This window comes from Mustela nivalis, assembly GCF_964662115.1.
Source record: "Mustela nivalis genome assembly, chromosome: 17".
Classification (NCBI taxonomy): Eukaryota; Metazoa; Chordata; class Mammalia; order Carnivora; family Mustelidae; genus Mustela; species Mustela nivalis.
Genome location: NC_139036.1, coordinates 39565951 through 39586259, shown reverse-complemented (window position 1 = coordinate 39586259; position 20309 = coordinate 39565951). Strand labels below are relative to the sequence as shown.

Genomic DNA, 20309 nt, shown 5'->3' with positions numbered 1-20309 from the left:
TTAAAATAACTAATTCTTCCCATCCCTCTGCCCCTGGCAATCATCATTCTACATCATTATATTCCTTTTTGTTTCTATGAATTTGGCTATTCTAGATATCTCATTTAAGTGGAATCATACAATATTTGCTATTTTATAATTGACTTGTTTCATTTAGCATAATGTTCAAGATCATCAATGTTGTGGCTTGTTTCAGAATTTCTCTTTTAAGGCTGGATAATATTCCATTGTATATATATACACCACATTTTGTTTATCCATTTGTATGTCAGTAAAACTTTTTTTTTTTTTAAGATACAGTTACTTATTTTAGAGAGAGCATGCACTATGAATAGGCAGAGGCTGAGGGAGAGAGAGAGAGAGAATCTCAAGCAGACCCTGCTGAGCACGGAGCCCAAAACAGGGCTCAGTCCCATTACCCTGAGATCACAACTGAACCGAAACCAAGAGCTGGACACTTAACCGGCTGTACTACCCAGGCTTTCCCGGTTGTTTCCACCTTTTAAGTGTTGTGAGTAATGCTGCTGTCAACATGGGTGTTCTAATATCTCCTTGGAACTATTGCACTTCATTTGAATATATACCCAAAATGGAATGGCTGGATCATATGGTTAATTTTATTTTTAATTTTTTGAAGAATCAACATACTTTTTATTTGTGGCAGCTGCACCTTTTTACATTCCCATCAATTGTACAGAAGGGTAGCAGTTTCTCCACATCTGTTATATCTTGTTCTTTTCTTTTATTGTTAGTATCCATCCTAATAGGGATGAAGTGGTGTCTTATCATGGCTTGGATCTGTATTTCCCTAATGATTAGTGATTTTTCCATGAGCTTATTGGCCATTTATATATCTTAGAAAAAATGTCTAAGTCCTTTGTCCATTTTTAAAAAAGATTTATTTATTGGGGTGCCTGGGTGCCTCAGTGGGTTAAAGCAGAGCTTGGCCTTTTTGGCTCGGGTCATGATCCTGGGGTCCTGGGATCAAGCCCCACGTCGGGAATCTTTGCTCAGCAGGGAGCCTGCTTCCTCCTTTCTCTCTTCTCTGCCTGCCTCTCTGCCTACATGTGATCTCTGTCTGACAAATAAATAAATAAAATCTTAAAAAAAAAAAAAAGGATTTTATTTATTTATTTATTTTAGAGAGAGGAAGTATGTGCATGTATGCAGTGGGAAGGAAGGAGAGAGAGAGGGGAGAGAAACAGAATTCTGCTGAGCATGGAGCTCAATATGGGGCTTGATTCCAGGACCCTGAAATCATGACCTGGCTGAAATGAAGAGTCAGATGCTTAACTGACTGAGCTACTGAAGCACCCCATTACCCATATTTTAATTGGGTGTTTTGCTTTTTTATTATTGAGTATAGGAGTTCTTAATATATTCTGGATATATTACCAGTACCACACTTTTTTTTTTTTATTATTTTACCTTTGTAATCAGGAAATGTGAAGCTTTGTTCTTTTCTCAAGATTATTTTGGCTCTGGGGGTACGTGGGTGGCTCAGTTGATAAGTGTCTGCCTTTGGCTCAGGTCGTAATGCTGGGGACCTGGGATCGGGCTCCTCATCGGGTCCCTGCTTGGTGGGGTCCTCCTGCTGCTGCTGCAGCTCCCCCTACTTGTGCTCTCTATCAAATAAATGAAAACAATCTTTAAAAAAAAAAAAAAAAGATTGTTTTGGCTCTAAAGGGACTTCTGAGATTCTATATGAACTTTTGGTGGACTTTTAAATTTCTGCAAACAACATTGTTGGGCTTTTGAGTGGGATTGTACCGAATCTATAGATTGCATTGGATATTATGAACTTTTTTAAAAGTTTTTAAAAATTTTTAAAGATTTTATTTATTTATTTATTTATTTGAGAGAAAAAGAGAGAGAGCGATAAGCGAGCATGAGTGGGGTGAGGGGCAGAGGGAGAGACTGTCAAGCAGACTCCTTGCAGGGCATGGAGCCTGACTCAGGGCTCAGTCTCATAACCCATGAGATCATGACCTGAGCTGAAACCAAGATTAGGATGCAGACTGACGGATCCACCCAGGAGCCCTAAGTTTTAAAACATTTTTTAAGTAATCTCTGCACCCAACATGGGGCTCAAACCCAGAACTCCGAGGTCAAGAGTTGCATGTTCTGCCGAATGAGCCAGCTGGGCTGTCCTGCCCCATGGATGTTATGAACCTCTTAATACTGACTTCTAACCCATAAACAAAGCATGTCTTTCTATTTGTTGTTTGTTTCTATCTTCTTTAACTTCTTTCAACAACATTTTTTAGTTTTTAGTGTACAAGTCTTTCACTTCCATGGTTAAATTTGTTCCTGAGTATGTTATATTATTTTTGATGTTACTGAAAATGGAATGGTTTTGTTAATTTCCTTTTGAAGTTGTTCATTGTTAGTGTGTAGAAACGCAACTGATTTCTGTACATTGGTTTTGTATTCTACAACTTTGCTGAATTCATTTATTCTAACAATTTGGCCGGGGGAACCTTGAGATTTTCCTGCATATAAGATTTTTGTATTTTGTCTGTGAATAGAGAAACTTACTTTTCCTTTGCAGTCTGAATGCTTTTTATTTCTCTTTCTTGCCTAATTACTCTGACTAGAACCTCTAGTACTATGTGATTAGAAATGGCAAAAGCAGGCATCCTGTTTTATTCCTGATCTGAAAGAAAAAGCTTTCATTCTTTCATTAAGTGAGATTGTCTTGATCCGGTTGAATCTGTTTGTTTTTTCCAAGCTGTTCTTATTCCTGGTTTCTAGTTTGGTCAAGGGTATTTACTAAGGTTATCCCTTCCCTTCTGGGCCCTGAAATCCAGTATTTAGTTCCCTCCCATCATAAAACTGCTAAAATCTAGGTGTCAGCAAATGTCTTGAAGGAAAAGTCAGAAAATGTCTTGAATGAAGAATGTTAGACTTTATCTGTCATTCAGTTTCTTTGGGATATTGGCCATTTGAATCCTGGCAGCTTTGGTGGCCTGAATTCCAATTTTTGTGTCATCAGCCCCGCGAGACGATTGCAAGCTTTACGATTCTTATTTCTTCCTTAGCCTCTATGTTCTGCTTTGAAGTCAGAAAATGCAGCAAGGGAATAAGGAACCCATGAACATAGAGCTGATCTTTTTGTGATTCCCATTCAAACACTTAAAATTTTTTTTTATCTGGTTTTTATAATTGTTCTGATACCACCTAAGTTGTCATAGCCAGAAGCAGAAGTCTGGATGCATCATTTAAAAATGTGAAACAGGGACACCTGGGTGGCTCAGTTGGTTGAACAGCTGCCTTCAGCTCAGGTCATGATCCCAGCGTCCTGGGATCGAGTCTCACAGGAGGCTCCTTGCTTGGCAGGGAGCCTGCTTCTCCCTCTGCCTCTGCCTGCCACTCTGTCTGTCTGTGCTTGCTCTCGCTCCTCTCTCTCTGACAAATAAATAAATAAAATCTTAAAAAAAAAGTGAAACGTACGGGGTGCCTGGGTGGCGCAGTGGGTTAAGCCTCTGCCTTTGGCTCAGCTCAGGATCTCAGGGACCTGGGATCGAGCCCCCGCATTGGGCTCTCTGCTCAACAGTGCTTCCCTCTCTCTCTGCCTGCCTCTCTGCTCAATTGTGATATCTCTCAGTCAAATAAATAAGCAAAATCTTCAAAAAAAAAAAAAAAGTGTGAAACGTAATTGGGGCCTGGCTAGCTCAGTCCATTGAGTGAGTATGCAACTCTTGATCTTGGGGTTGTGAGTTCAAGTACCACATTGGGCATAGAGCTTATTTTATTAAAAAAAAAAAAAGGTGAAACATAATTCATTATGAGATCTGTAGTAGAAAATGTTATTTCATTCAACTGTTTGTAGGTATGACAGTTACTGGCCTTAAACCGGATACACATTATCATTAGCAGGTATTAAGATGATGGTTTAATGATCTGAAGAGTGTTATTAAAGCTTAAAATACTTTTGTAAACATTTTATAGGAATTCTTTTTTTTTTTTTAAGATTTTATTTATTTATTTGACAGAGAGAAATCACAAGTAGACAGAGAGGCAGGCAGAGAGAAAAAGAGGGAAGCAGGCTCCCTGCTGAGCAGAGAGCCTGATGCAGGACTCGATCCCAGGACCCTGAGATCATGACCTGAGCCGAAGGCAACGGCTTAACCCACTGAGCCACCCAGGCGCCCCAGGAATTCTTTTTAAAATGTGAAGAATTATAAAACAGTTACAGGTTATCTTCATTGCATGGTATTTAATATATTGTTTTGCTTATTTTTTTAATTACAAAAGAAATACATGTTTGTTGTCATAAAATCAAGCAGTATAGAATATAAGATAAGAAGTCCTCTTTTCCCCCGCCTTCACTGTACCACCTACCCCTCCAGCCCCAGAAGTAGCCACTGTTAATAATCGGATATGAATTCTCTCATACATGCAAATTTTTGCTTTTAATCACAGAAGTGAGTTTGTGATATAAAATGTTTTGCAACTTGCTCCTTTAACCTAATGTGGTTTTCACTTTTTTAGACCGTATACTTCGATCTTTCTCATAAAGACCTAGTATATATCTGTCATTTTACAAAGCCATTTCTTTCTTTCCTTTCCTTTCCCTTTCTTTTTTCGTTCTTTCCCTCCTTCCCTCCCTCCCTCTTTCTTTCTTTCTTTCTTTCTTTCTTTCTTTCTTGTAGGCTCTCTGGTCAGGGTTGGTCTTGAACTCATGACCCCAAGATCAAGAGTCACATGCTGTCCTGACTGGGCCAGCCAGGCATGCCTAAAGCCCTCCCTCCTTCCCTTCTTCCTTTCCTTCAGACATTTAAGTTTATTTATTTTTTTAGTAATCTCTACCTCAAACCTGGGGCTCGAACTCATGACCCTGAGTGGGAGAGGGTTACATACTCTCCCATTGAGTTAGCCAAGCACTCCCCTAAAGCCATTTTTTTTAAAAGATTTTATTTATTTATTTGATATGAGAGAGAGAGAGAGAGAGACAAACACAGAAGGCACAAGCAGGGGGAGCAGCAGAAGGAAAGGGAGAAGCAGGCTGTCTGCTGAGCAGGGAGCCTGGTGCGGGGCTCGATCCCAGGATCCTGAAATCATGATCTGAGCTGAAGGCAGACACTTAATGACCGAGCCACCCAGGCACCCCTTCTAAAGCCATTTCTTAACACACATCATCCTTCCCTTATTTGACTGCTGTGAACAGTAGTGCAAAGGACATCTTTTGTGCACCAATGAGAGTAGAGTTAGCAAAAGGCCAGTAAGTTTATGAAAAGCTATTCAGCCCTATTAATAAAAGGTTCATGGAAAACAGAACACAGTCTGATATTCTTGATTGGACATGTAAAACGATGCAAATTTTTAGGAAGGATATTTGATAATCCTATCTATAACAGATAATGTGATATGTTAAAAATTTAACAGTGCTCTTATTTTTGATGCAGTTTTAAAGATTAAAATCTTAAATTTCTAATTCCTGATCTTACTGGGATTTCTTAGTTTATCTATGAAACTGCTTTTTATACAAAATGCATACATTTTAAAATAAGTAATTTGTAAACACAGTTAGTTCAAACTGACATCAGATTGAATATATCCTTGCATTAGAAGGAACAAATGATACTGTTAGTCAACCCTTTTATTCCTTTTTAGTACAAGTCAGAGATTTTAAAAAACATGAATTTTGTAATTGTATATACTTGCATTCTTTCACTTTCACTTTAGTTGGATTTGAATGATAATGAAAGATTCTGATAAATAGTTAAGTTTCTATAAGGTTTTGCACAAATACACAGTATATGAGTGTAATGAACACCGTCACCCACACAATGTTTTTTCATGCCCCTTTGGGATCCATTCTTCTTGTTCTCCCCCATTTCCAGGCAACTACTGATATGCTTCCACATTTTTTGACATATAATATCTTTAAGAATATCTGATTTTTTTTTTAAAGATTTTTTTTTAATTTTTTTTTAAAGATTTTATTTATTTATTTGACAGAGAGAGATCACAAGTAGGCAGAGAAGCAGGCAGAGAGAGAGGAGGAAGCAGGCTCCCTGCTGAACGGAGAGCCCGATGTGGGACTCGATCCCAGGACCCCGAGATCATGACCTGAGCCGAAGGCAGCGGCTTAACCCACTGAGCCACCCAGGCGCCCTTTTTTAAAGATTTTATTTATTTATTTGACAGAGGGAGAGAGAGAAAGATCACAAGCAGGCAGAGAGGCAGGCAGAGAGAAAGGGGGGGCAGGCCCCTTGCTGAGCAGAGAGCCCGATGTGGGGCTTGATCCCAGGACCCTGAGATCATGACCTGAGCCAAAGACAGAGGCTTAACCCACTGAACCACCCAGGCACCCCTATTTTCTGATTTCTGATCCAGGGAATATTTAGATATACCTGGAGCTTTTCTAGTTTAAAGATTTTATTGATTTTATTTAGAGGAAGAGAGAGAATGTGAGCTGGGGGAGGGGCAGAGGGAGAAAGGGAGAGAGAATCTCAAGCAAATGCCACACTGAGCCTGATGTCTGATGTGGGGCCTAATCTTATGACCCTGAGATCATGACCTGAGCTGAAATCAAGAGTTGGACACTTAACCAGACTGAGCCACCCAGGCATCCAGACTGTTGTATTATCTTAAAATAAGAGAACAATTAAGTTTGCTGCATCAGTTGACTCCTCCTTTTATGAATACTTTCTTTGTAGCTTGTGATACTGTTTGATAGCATTTTACCCAGAATAGAACTTCTTTCAGAATTGGAGTCAGTCCTCACAAATCCTGTTGTTGCTTTATCAGTGAAGTCTATGTAATATTCTAAATCTTTATTGTTATTTCAACAGTTTTCAAGGTGTCTTCACCAGGAATAGATTCTATCTCAAGAGACCACTTTCTTTGCTTATCCGTAAAAAGTAACTCTTCAGCTGTTCCCATTTCATCATGAGATTATAGTAGTTCAGTCATATCTTCAGGACCCTCTTCTAGTTCTTTTGCTATTTACATCACATCTGCATTCAGAACATATACAACATTTATAAAGTTTGTAGTCTTATATGGGCACAGTTCATGGTACCCCAAAACAATTACCATGGTAACATCAGAGATCATTGTAACAAATAAAATGATAAGAAGTTCAGAAATACTTTGGGAATTATCAAAATGTGATACAGAAACATGAAATGAGCAAATGCCTTTGGGGAAAAATGGCACCTGTAGACTTGTTTGACACAGGGTTGCCACAAACCTTCAATTTGCAAAGAAAACACATCTGTGAAGCATAATAAAATGAAAAATACCTGTATATGATTTCAGTCATTTGGGATTTAAGACTTGCTTTTGCTTTATGGCCTAAGATAATGGTCATTTTTTAAATGCTTGTGTGTGCTTGAAAAGAGTGTGATTTTATAATTGTTGGATGTAATGTATACATATGTAATACATATGTCTTACTAAATCAAGTTTGTTAATTCAGTTTAAATCTTTATTTTTACTGATTTTTTTCCTGCTTGTTTTATGAGTTATTGGTTAGTGTTTGCATGTCACATTTTTTCAAATTCTTTACCTTTAACCTCTCTGAATTATTATGTTGTAGGTATAGCTCATGTAAACAGCTCGTTGTACTCTCTTTACTTTTAGTTCTAATCTGGAAATCTTAGTCTTCTAAATAAAGCATCTGATCCATTTATATTTAATATATGTTGTTACCTGTCTTTAAATCTACTGTATTTTATATATGCTTTCTCAGTCTTTTATTTATTTATTTTTTTTTTTAAGATTTTATTTATTTATTTGACAGGCAGAGATCACAAGTAGGCAGAGGCAGGCAGAGAGAGAGGAGGAAGCAGGCTCCCTGCTGAGCAGAGAGCCTGATGTGGGGCTCGATCCCAGGACCCTGGGATCATGACCTGAGCCGAAGGCAGAGGCTTTAACCCACTGAGCCACCCAGGCGCCCCATGCTTTCTCAGTCTTTTAATTATAAAGTTTTTTTGTTTTATGTTTATGGGTTTGTTTGTTTGTTTTTTTTTTAAGAGAGGGAGAGGAAGGGTGGGGCAGAGGGAGAGAGAGAGAATATTTTTTTTTCTTAAAGATTTTATTTATCCACCTGACAGAGAGATCACAAGTAGGCAGAGAGGTAGGCAGAGATAAAGGGGGAAGCAGGCTTCCCGCTGAGCAGAGAGCCCAATGCGGGCCTCGATCCCAGGACCTGAGATCATGACCTGAGTCGAAGGCAGAGGCCTAACTCACTAAGCCACCCAGATGCCCAGAGAGAAAGAATCTTAAGCAGGCTCAACACCCAGCACAGAGCCCGATGTGAGGCTTAGTCTCACAACCCTAAGATCATGAGTCTGATGCTTATCTGACTAAGCCACCCAGGCGCCCCTTAATTAAAGTGCTTTAAGCTATTTTTGTTGTTGTTGTTGTTTTGGGAATATGTCAATATCCTAAGAATTACAACAGCCATCTCTGACTTCAGAAAATCTAGTGTCAATTGATTATTTTACAACTCTCCTGGATACTACAAAGATGTTAGGAGCATGTAATCTCCATGTATCTCCATTGGATTTACATGCTGTCATTGTGTAATAGTTTAATTTTCTTCCATATATATTGTTATTTTCGTATTTTATTTTATTTATTTTTATTTTTTCAAGATTTCATTTATTTGAGAGGGGCATGAATGGGGTGAGGAGCAGAGGGAAAGGGAAAAGGAGAAGTAGACTTCCCGCTGAGCAAAGAGCCAACGTGGGTCTCGATCCCAGGACCCCAGGATCATGATCTGAGCTGAAGGCAGATGCTTAATGGACTGAGCCACTCAGGAACCCCTATTTTTATTTATTTATTTTTTTAAGTCACAAGATGTTATTATTTGTTATATAGTATAATGTTTATTTAGCTTTACCCAAATATTTGCAGTTTTTGTTGTTCTTCATTCCAGCAGTCCTTCTAGAATCATTCTCTTTTATGTTTGAAGAATACATTTTGTACTGTTTAGTATGAATCTTTTGACAGCAGAGTCTCTGTTTTTGTTTCATAAATTGAGTCCCGATACGGACTCAATACCAGAATCCTGGGATTATGACTGAACTGAAGGCAGACACTTAACCAAGTGAGCAACCCAGGTGTCCCTAGATAAAGGTCTTTTAAGACATAAAAAGCATTGCACCTGGGTGGCTCAATCGGTTAAGCATCTGCCTTCAGCTCAGGTTGTGATCCTGGGATCCTGGGATCGAGCCCCACACTAGAGACCTAACCAAGAATGTCAGTAAACCTTGCCAATAAACCACACTTGGAAAACCCAGAGCTGGAATACATATTCATTTGATTTATTTGATAAATAGGCTTGCTATAACAATTTGACCAAGATCTCAAAAGAAATTATCTTTAAAAAGGATTTTTTAACATTTAAAAAGTTTTCATAGTTGGGGCGCCTGGGTGGCTCAGTTGGTTAAGCGACTGCCTTCGGCTCAGGTCATGATCCTGGAGTCTCAGGATGGAGTCCCGCATCAGGCTCCCTGCTCAGCAGGGAGTCTGAGTCTCCCTCTGACCCTCCCCCTTCTCATAGTCACTCACTCTCTCTCATTCTCTCTTTCTCAATAAATAAAATCTTAAAAAAAAAAAAGTTTTCATAGTTAATATATACATAAAGTCAAGTTCAAAGGGTGGGGCGCCTGGGTGCCTCAGTTGTTAAGCATCTGCCTTCAGCTCAGGTCCTGATCCCAGGGTCCTGGGACCGAGCCTCACATTGGGCTCCTTGCTCCACGGGAGGCCTGCATCTCCCTCTCCCGACTTCCCCTGCTTGTGTTCCCTCTCTGGCTGTGTCTCTCTCTGTCAAATCAGTACATAAACTCTTAAAAAAAAAAAAAATTTCAAAGGGTACCAGTGACATTGAGGCTTCTTTCTTCCCTCAATAAAGGAGGTAAAGTTACCAGTTTTTTATGTATCCTTCCTCAGATGTTCTATGCATTCACAGACTTGTATATATTTATATATGTACATAGGTATAGTGTTCGTGTGTGTGCTTACAAATGATAGCATAGAATACATAAGACATGGGTTTTTTTACTTATAATGAAAATTATATCTTAATTTTTTAAAATGACATTTAAAACTCAATTTACAGGTCTATCTTGTTATGAAATTTGTAGGTCTGTATTATCATGAGTAAACTTTTATTATCAAAGTTTATCTGTTTGCAGTAGTTTTGAGTATAAGATTTTTCTTGTTACAAATTTATACATACTTTTTTATATTCAAATTTTGTTTTTGTTGGGTATACTACTAACATACGCACACATGTGTATGCCCTAATGTTTGTATTTATATCCATAGAGTTAAAAATGCCAATTATATTTAAAATAATAAAAGATTTTACTTATTTATTTGACAGAGAGAGAGAGATTACAAGCAGGCAGAGAGGCAGCAAGCAGGGGGCGGGGGGCAGGCTCCCCGCTGAGCAGAGAGCCTGATGTGGGACTCCATCTCAGGACCCTGAGGTCATGACCTGAGCTGAAGGCAGATACTTAACTCACTGAGTCACCCAGGCACCTCATGAGAATGTTGTATAATCTTCAAATGACTAAGAAGTAGGAAATGATTTTAATTTTATAGCTGTGAAAACAGAGACTCACACTGCTAAAATAATCATATATTCTCTCCTATTCTCTCATTTAAAAAATATATTTTTAAAAAATTATATTTATTTACTTGTCAGAGAGTGAAGGAGGGAGCACACAAGCAGGGGGAGCGGGAGTCAGAGGGAGGAGCAGGCTCCTTATTGATCAAGGAGGGGATTGTGAGACTTGATCCTAAGACCCTGGGATCATGACCTGAGCCCAAGGCAGATGCTTAACCAATGGAGCTACCCAGGGATTCCCTAAAATATATATATGCATGTATATATTTTGAAGATTATATTTATTTATTTGAGAGAGAGAGAGTGGCCATGTGCTCGTGCATGTGTTAGGGTTGAGGGCAGAGGGAGAAACAGACTTCCCACTGAACAGAGAGCCTGATGCAGGGCTCGATCTTAGAACCCTGGGATCATGAACTGAGTTGAAGGCAGACACCTAACCAACTGTGCTACCCAGGCGCTCCTCTTTGAACAGTCTAATAGTTCCACAGCGAACAGTATCTTCTAAAGTATCAGATAGATCCCTTTTTTAATCTGTGTACTGTGTTGTAGCTGGGAATTTTATCCCTAGCCATAAGTTCCCATTTATGTAACATTAGTAAAGGTGGTGTTTCGTTAGTATATCTCATATGGCTAGTATTGATGATCTTCATGACACTATCACTTAATGTAGTGCTTTTTGAAGTGATTCATTCATTCTGCTAATATTTGACTGAACATGATATGTCAGAAACCATTGGAGGTAGAGGACAAAATCAAATATCAACATTCCAGATACATATATTTGATTTGGAAAGACAGACAGTAACAAATATGTAAAATTGTGATAAGTACTCAAAACCACAGTAAGAGGATATGGAGTGAGGATTGTTCTTCAAGGTGATGAAGCAGATCTCTGAAGAAGTGACTGACATAAAATTTGTAGATATTTGAGGAAAGAACCTTCTTAGCAGCTGTAGAAACCCTGAAGTTAGAGAATGCCTGCATTTGGCCAAAAACCAAACAAAAAATGCCCAACATCGTTTATCATCAGGGAAATGCAAATTAAAATCACAATGATATACTACCACATACCAACAAGAATGGATAAATCTAAAGGGATTAAAAACAAAAATGTTATCAAGGGTACAGAGTAACTACAACTCATTTTGCTGCCAGTATCTTTGTTGTTCCTCAAACTCTGCAGGCCATTTATGAGATTGTTTGAGTATTCTACCCGTATTTTAATAAAATTTTCCTTTTATCATGGAGTTTTAGAAGTTTTTAGGTGTATTCTCTGTAAAAATATTTTCTCTTGATCTTTGATTTACCTATTCATTTTCTTCACAGTATCTTTAGATAATCACAAATTTTATTTTAATTTTTTTAAGATTATTTATTTATTTATTTGACAGAGAGACAGACAAAGCAAAAGACAGAACACAGGCAAGGGGAGTGAGAGAGGGAGAAGCAGTCTTACCGCTGAGCAGGGAGCCTGGTGCAGAGCTCAGTCCCTGGACTCCAGGATCATGACTTGAGCCAAAGGCAGCCGCTTAACAACTGAGTCAGCCAGGTGCCCTTAATCACAGGTTGTAAATATTAATGAAATCTTTTGGTCCTCTCTAAAATATTTACCAACCTCAAGGAGACCTGGCTTTTCATTCTGAATATTTTGGGACTTCATTAAAGGCTTTGATCTAACAGATTACCCTAGCTGCTGTGTGAAGAATAGGTTATAAAGCAGCAGGAGCAGAAACAGACTAGTTAAGAGGCTACCATAGTGATCTAGAGAGAAATAGTGGTACATTTGACTAGGGTTGTAGTGATGGGGGCATTGAAAAATCTGGAGTTAAAGATATAGGCTACTGAATTTGCTGATTTGGAATGTGTTATGAGAGACAGTCATGGAGGGAAGCAGTTAGGATGATTCTGTATTTCTCGTTTGAGAAATTCTGTATTTCTGTATTTCTGGTTTGTGCCATTTGCAGAATATCCGAAGCTACAATTGACCAAGGTTATTTTAAAGTCTAATGTATGTTTGTTAAGTAGTATGTTGTTCAACATGAAGTAATTGGAAAAAAAATTTTTTTAATAATTTTGTTAATATGTATGTTTGTTAAGTAGTATGTTGTTCAACATGAAGTAATTGGAAAAAAATTTTTTTAAATAAAGTAATTGGAAGGGTGTCCCATAATACAAGAAACTTCAGAAATTTAGATATATGATTGTGGGGCACCTGAGTGGCTCAGTTGATTAAGTATCTGACTCTTGGTTTTGTCTCAGGTTATGATCTCCTGGTCATGGGAGATAAGACAGGCTCTGTGCTTAGTCCAGAATCAACTTGATCCTCTTCCTCCCACTCTGTCCCTCTCCCTGCTCATGTGTGCACACATGCTGTCTCTCTATCTCAAATTAAAAAAAAAAAAAAAAAAAGACAAAAAGGAAGACATATATGATTACTACCCTCTTTTCTCAGAGAGAATTTTAGAGGAAATTTTATTCTCTTTAAATATACATGTAATAGAGTTGATGTGCATATTTGGAATCATGTGTTAGAATAGAATACATGCAATAACAATACTTGATTGTTTAAATTTTAAAACTGCTATTTTCATGGGGCTCCTGGGTGGCTCAGTTGGTTATGTGACTTCCTTCAGCTCAGGTCCTGATCCTGGAGTCCCAGGATCGAGTCCCCCATCAGGATCCCTTCTCACGGGGCAGTCTGCTTTTCCCTCTGACCTTTCCCTTCTCATGCTCTCTCTCTCATTCTGTTTCTCTCAAATAAAAAATAAAATAAAATAAAAATTATATTTAAAAAAAACCCTGCTATGCTTGAGGTACCTGGCTCACTCAGTTCGTGGAGCATGTGAGATGTTTTTTTTTTTTTTTTTAAAGATTTTATTTATTTATTTATTTATTTATTTGGAGCACACGTGTGGGCATGAGCAGGAGGAGAGGGAGAGAATCCTGGGTAGTCTGTGCTGAATATGAAGCTCGAGGCAGGGCTCAATCTCAGAACCCCGAGATCATGACCTGAGACAAAATCAGGAGTCAAAATAAAAGCAAAATCAAAATCAGGCATCCCACATGTGACTCTTGATCTCAGGGTCATGAGTTCAAGCTTCACATTGGGCGTGGAACCTACTTAAAAAATAAAATAAAATAACAATAGGGGCTCCTGGGTGGCTCATTCAGTTAAGCATCTGCCTTCTGCTCAGGTCATGATCTGGGATTGAGTCCTACATCAGGCTTTCTCTCAGTGGGTAGTCTTCTCTCTCTCTCACTCTCCCTCTGTGTGCTCTCTCTCATTCTTTCAAATAAATAAAATCTTTTTTAAAAATAAAAAAAGTAAAAACTGCTATTCTTTTGGCTTTTTATCTTCATTACCAACTTGAGGACTTTTTGTGCATTTATAAAAACAAGTTAGTTTTAATAATCCTTTATGGAGATAGTCTTTGATCATAGACCATAATGCAGTTTTGTATCTTTGTCAGAAAAGTACATTCTTATGCATTAAGGTGATTCTTAGCTTCCCTGTAGCTTAAGTATGATTCTATATCGAATCAAGTTAAAGCAAATCTTGAGTTTTTGCCAGTAAAAGTCATTGTTTCAGTTGTGATTTCATCAGTGTTGTATATATGCCAAGTTATGAGTTTCTTTTCAAATTTATAGGAGCTAATTTATGATAGTAGAAAGAATTTTGGAATAGGAAGGGAACTAAATTCTAGTCCAGCTATGTGAATTTAGGCAAATCATTAACTTTGGATATCTCATTTTTTTCATCTGTAAAATGAGGAATAATTGATTAAAGTTCTTTTAAAATCTGAAATTATAGTTTCATATTGGTTTTTTAAAGATTTAGGTTTATAAAGATGTTTGAACCATAATTGTATTAGAAACATTGAAAATTCAATCTTAGGGTGATTCATAAAAAGAAATGAATTGTGGGGGCGCCTGGGTGGCTCAGTGAGTTAAGCCGCTGCCTTCGGCTCAGGTCATGATCCCAGGGTCCTGGGATCGAGCCCCGCATCGGGCTCTCTGCTCAGCAGGGAGCCTGCTTCCTCCCCTCTCTCTGCCTGCCTCTCTGCCTGCTTGTCATCTCTCTCTGTCAAATAAATAAATAAAAAATCTTAAAAAAAAAAAAAGAAATGAATTGTGGGCATCTTGCCTGGCTCATAGAATGTTACTAAATCTGAATCACTGTTACCATACCAAATTTAAGTCCATGACTAATAAATCCACCTTTCTCTCTTAATAACAATTTCATTGAGATAAAATTCACATACCATAAAATTCACTCATTTGAAGTACACAGTTAGGGGTCACCTGGGTGGCTCAGTTGGTTAAATGTCTGCCTTTGGCTCAGGTCATGATCTCAGGGTCCTGGGATTAAGCCTCCTGTTGGGTTCCCTATTCAGCAGGGAGTCTACTTCCCCTCTGCCTCTCCCCGCAGTTGTGAGTGCACTCTCTCTCTCAAATAAATAAATAAAATCTTTTTTTTTAAAGTGTACAAATCAGAGCATCTGGATGTCTCTGTTGGTTAGTGTCTGACTCTTGGTTTGGGCTCAGGTCATGATGTCAGGGTTGTGAGACAGAGCCCCAGGTTGGGCTCTGTGCTTAGCCTGGAGTCTGCTTGAGATCCTCTCCCTCTCCCACTGCATGCACTATTTCTCTCTCTCTCTCTCTCAAATCTTAAAAAAAAAATAAATGAATTGTACAATTCAGTGGTTTCTAGTATATTCACAGAGTTGTGTAGCCATCACCAGGATCAGTTTTTATCATTTTCATTACCCCAGAAAGAAAATACCTTTCACCTCAAACTTCCAGCCCTAGGCAACCACTAATATACTTTCTGTCTTATAGATTTGCCTGTTCTGAACATTTCTGATAAATATGTGGCCCTTTTTGTCTGGTTTCTTTCACTTAATATAATATTTTCAAAGTTTATCCATATTGTAGTATATATCAACACTTGGTATTCCTTTTCTTTGTCAAGCAGTATTCCATTGTATACCACATTTTATCTGTTCATCGTTTGATGGACATTTGGGTTGTTTCCACTTTTTGGCTATTACGAATAATACTCCTGTGAACATCTGTGTATAAGTTTTTGACGTACATTTTTATTTCTCTTGGATTTATATATCCCCACTAAGAGTGGGACTTCTGGGCCCTCTGATAAGTCCACTTAATAATCATTTGAGGAACTTCCTGGGCTGTTTTCCTAAGTGGCTGCACCGTTCAGCATTCCTACTAGCCTCTACATTCCTACCAACTGTGTATGAGGGTTCCAGTGTCTTTACATCCTCCCTTACATTTAGCATTATCTGTCTTTTTGATTGTAGTCCTCTAAGTGCGTGTGAAGTGGTGTCTCCTTTTGGTTTGATTTCCATTTCCCTAATGGTTAAGGATGTTAAGCATCTGTTCATTTGCGTATTAAGGCTAGCTCTTTCCCTGAAGTGTATGCTGAGCATTCTGAAGTATCAAATAAGCAATGTCTTCTCACTCCTACTAGAGAGTAAATCAAAGCCTAATTTAACCCACACATCTGTTTTCACCTTTATTTCTATAACATGTAACAATGAATTTTACTGGAAATAAGGATGACCTATATTTTAGTTGGAATTGTTACCTGTCTTTGGTTGGGGGACAGAACTTTCATTGATACAGCTTTAACACTGAAACCTCGGCAATTTGCTCAGTCTTTCAAGTGTTCATGAGTAAAACTGCAACTTAGAAAGCAAAAAGATAGGAATGAAGCATGTCTGGGAATCTGGTAGAAAATTTATAGTAGCCCTTACTTCCCTTGTATCATAGAAGTTTTAAGGGGAAAAAAAGTTTTGTGAATTAATATAGCATGTATAAATGTGTTTCAGGAGCACATTGAATTTAGGATGTGGACTAAAATAGGTTGGTTTGAAATGACACTTTTGTTAATAGAAACTTAATTTATTTAAGTAAGAATATTTAGTTTTAGGGACACCTAGCTGGCTTAGTTGGTAGAGCATGTGGCTTTGATCTCAGGTTTGAATTTGGTTTTTTCTTGTTTTTTGTTTTTTTTGACAGAGAGAGATCACAAATAGGCAGAGAGGCAGGCAGAGAGAGAGGAGGAAGCAGTCTCCCCGCGGAGCAGAGAGCCCGATGCGGGGCTCGATCCCAAGACCCTGGGATCATGACCTGAGCCGAAGGCAGAGGCTTAACCCACTGAGCCACCCAGGCGCCCCAGTTGATCTCAGGGTCTTGAATTGAAGCCCCATGTTGGGCTTGGAGCTTACTTGAAAAAAGTGTGGGGGATGCTTGGGTGTCTCAGTCAGTTAAGTGTCTGCCTTTGGCTCAGGTCGTGATCCCAAAGTCCTGGGATGGAGCCCTGCATTGGACTCCCTGCTCAGTGGAGAGCCTCTTCTCTCTCTCTCCCTCTGCTATTCCCCTTGCTTGTGCTCTCTCCCTCCTTCTCCCTTTGTCAAATAAATAAAATCTTAAGAAAAAAAAAGAATATTTAGTTTTAGTAGAGATTTTGCCCTGAAAAATATTAATTGCTATAGTCTGGATTTTGTTTTAGTCCAGTCAGATTTTTGAACTAATTTTTTTTTTTTAATTTCTATTCCAGAAATACATGCTACAGGATTTAACTATCAGAATGAAGATGAAAAAGTCACCTTGTCTTTTCCTAGTACTCTCCAAACAGGTAAGAGTTGTGGCTTTTGTAAAATCCCATGATGAATAGTGACACCTTATTTCTTCCAAAGAAATTTGTTGTATGCCTTTTTTCCCTCATTTTAAGCAGATTAAATATTAAGACAGAGCTTTTGAAAGAGGTTCATTGCAGCTTTTGGGCCACCAGGAAGAAAGACCAAAACTAATGATCATTCTACCCTAGAACATAATGCATTGTTTTTCACCTTTTCAGTCTCATCTTTTTAAAAATACAGCTACACAGCTCCATCTTCCAGTAATTGAGGCCACATCTCTGAGATGAATGTCCCACAGTTGATTTTGATGTAGAAAAGTACAGTGAGGGCATGGAAGGAAAGATTTGTTGATAAAACACTATTATTAAGTAGGGGTGCCTGGGTTGGCTCAGTTGCTTGTGTTCATTCTTCATCTCTGCTCAGGTCTTGATCTCAGGATCGTGAGTTTTTAAGCCTGGCCCTGGGGTCCACACTGGGTGTGGCACCTCCTTAAAAAATCATCATCGTCATAATCCAGATGTAAGCACAAAGGAAAAAGGAAGACTTTCTAAGCTTAATGTAGTGTAAGAAATTCTATACAAATCAGTTGGTAAAGACTAAGACTTTGATTAATGATCAGTTGAAAAGCAACAAGTGGAGTGCATTTGTCATGATGAGCACCAGATGACGTATGAAAGTGTGGCACCACTGTAGAGTACCCTGGAAACTAATACAAAACCGTGCGTGAACTAATTGGAATTAAAATTAAAAGTTAAAAAGTAAGAGGGAATTTGTATGAAAAAAATAGAAATGACTAAACCATGTGACAAGATATTTGGCTTTCTCATAATGAGAAATATGAAACAGCAGTTACTGATATACCAGTTTTTGCCTGTTTTGTATCAGTGACTATCTTGATATTACTGGTGGGACTGTAAATCCATGCAGTGTCCTTGGAAGACAGTCTGGCAGTATGTATCAAAAGCCTAATCAAGGGCACCTGGGTGGCTCAGTGGGTTAGGCCTCTGTGTTTGGCTCCGGTCACGATCTCAGGGTCCTGGGATGGAGCCCTTCATCGGGCTCTCTGCTTAGCGGGGAGCCTGCTTCTGCCTGCCTCTCTGCCTACTTTTGATCTCTCTCAATTTGTCAAATGAATAAATAAAATCTTAAAAAAAAAAAAAAAAAAGCCTAAACATGTTCATGGTTTTGACCCAGCAATTCTGATAATAGGAACATATCCTAAAGAAAAATCATAAATGCAAGAAATGCTTTATGCCTAGAAATGTCTATTGAGACATTACTTAAGGTAGTAAAAAATTAGAATGAATGTATTTGTTCAGCACTAAGGGAGTAATTATGACATCAGTATGGTAGCATATATATAGCAACTGAAAGTGAGCTTAATGAATTCTTAACATTGTGAAGTGCTTATTATAATGTAAAATTGAAAAACAAAATACAAAATTACATATACAGGGTGATGAATCATATCTCTAAAATGATACAAATAAAATGATACGTCTGGTTTTTGACATAATTGATAGGTTTTTATTCTTATTTACACATTTTTTAGTTTCCATAATTTCTATACTGATAATATATTGCCTTAATAGTAGGATCTTTAGAAAAATTTTAAATTGGAGTTTTACTTTTTTGTTCAGTGCTCTTTCATTTTGCCTTTTTCTAACTAGGATTTCTTGGATGAAATTATTATAAAAATAAATGTTTTGCCATGAACATGTATTAAAAGATACCAAAAAATATAACATAAAAATTAAGATTTCTGGTTTTTTTGATACCTTCCACTTCCATTGTCTTGTGAATATTTCCAGAAATATCTTGTGTGTGTATATATAAGTATACGCATAATTTTAATCCATGAGTGGGATCGCAAATCTCAGTGGCTTACAACAAATATTTCCTGCTCACGCCTGGCCCTGAGGACTCCTGCAGCCTATCTCCACCTTTGCTTAAGAGCTCTGCTCAGCTCACAGCTCTTCTCATTCCAGGACCGGTAGTGAGCAGCTACTGTCTGCAGCATGCTGTTCTCTCCCATGGCAGAGGGCAGAAGCTCAGGGGTGGGAACAGAGACAAACCACACAGATACATTTCAGGCTTCTGCATGGATGGTGGTATACTTGATGTCCATGCACATTTCATTGGCCAAAGCAGATAGTATGGCCAAGCCCAAAGTCACTGTGGCAACAATTACCAGAGATTTGATTTAACTTCTACTATGAAAACTAGAGTAAAAAGCCTAACAATAATAGAAATATAGGAACTTGTTAAAAGCAAAGACAAAGGAAAAGAAAGTCTCAAAAAGAAAAAGAAAGTCTCGGGCGCCTGGGTGGCTCAGTGGTTAAGCCGCTGCCTTCGGCTCAGGTCATGATCTCAGGGTCCTGGGATCGAGTCCTGCATTGGGCTCTCTGCTCAGCAGGGAGCCTGCTTCCTCCTCTCTCTCTCTCTCTGCCTGCCTCTCTGCCTACTTGTGATTTCTCTCTGTCAAATAAATAAATAAAATCTTTAAAAAAAAAAAAAAGAAAAAGAAAGTCTCAAATAAAACCCCACACAAAACAAATTAATACCCTTAGAAATATTGTTAATATCACATTCATTAAACAATAACAAGTTGGTTAAGCGTCCAACTCTTGATTTCTGCTCATGTCATGATAACAAGGTCATGAGAGGGAGCATGGGCTCGAGCCATCCTTAAGATTGTCTCCCTTGCCCTCTGCTCCTCCCCCTACCATTTGTGTACTCTCTCTCTCTTTAAAAAAGAAAGAAAGAAAGAAAGAAAGAAAGAAAGAAAGAAAGAAAGAACAGGACAGATCATTATCAAACAGAAAGAATTAGAGCAAGAAAACTTCCAGAAATTATAATACAACAGTATGAAAAACCTGATACGAGTTTTTGAAGATGAAATAGAGGAATCTTACACATGGTAGGAAAATTTGAGGACCAGTCTAGCAGAGCCAACATCCATCTAGTAAAAGAGAAGACAGAGAAAATGAGAAGGGAAAGCTATTAAAGATCCAAAAGAAGAACATTTTCTTGAGGTGATTTCTGAGGTAATT

General features: G+C 38.2%; 1 protein-coding gene across 2 annotated transcripts in view; it reads left to right on the top strand.

The window, feature by feature from the left end:
* The window catches only part of NPEPPS (aminopeptidase puromycin sensitive), an 84066-nt gene that overhangs the window by 22750 nt on the left and 41007 nt on the right, over positions 1-20309 (top strand). For both annotated transcript variants that reach the window (XM_082704734.1, XM_082704735.1), the window contains one exon: positions 17175-17252. In XM_082704734.1, coding sequence (XP_082560860.1) covers positions 17175-17252 — 78 coding nt within the window. The remainder of the gene's footprint in view (positions 1-17174; positions 17253-20309) is intronic.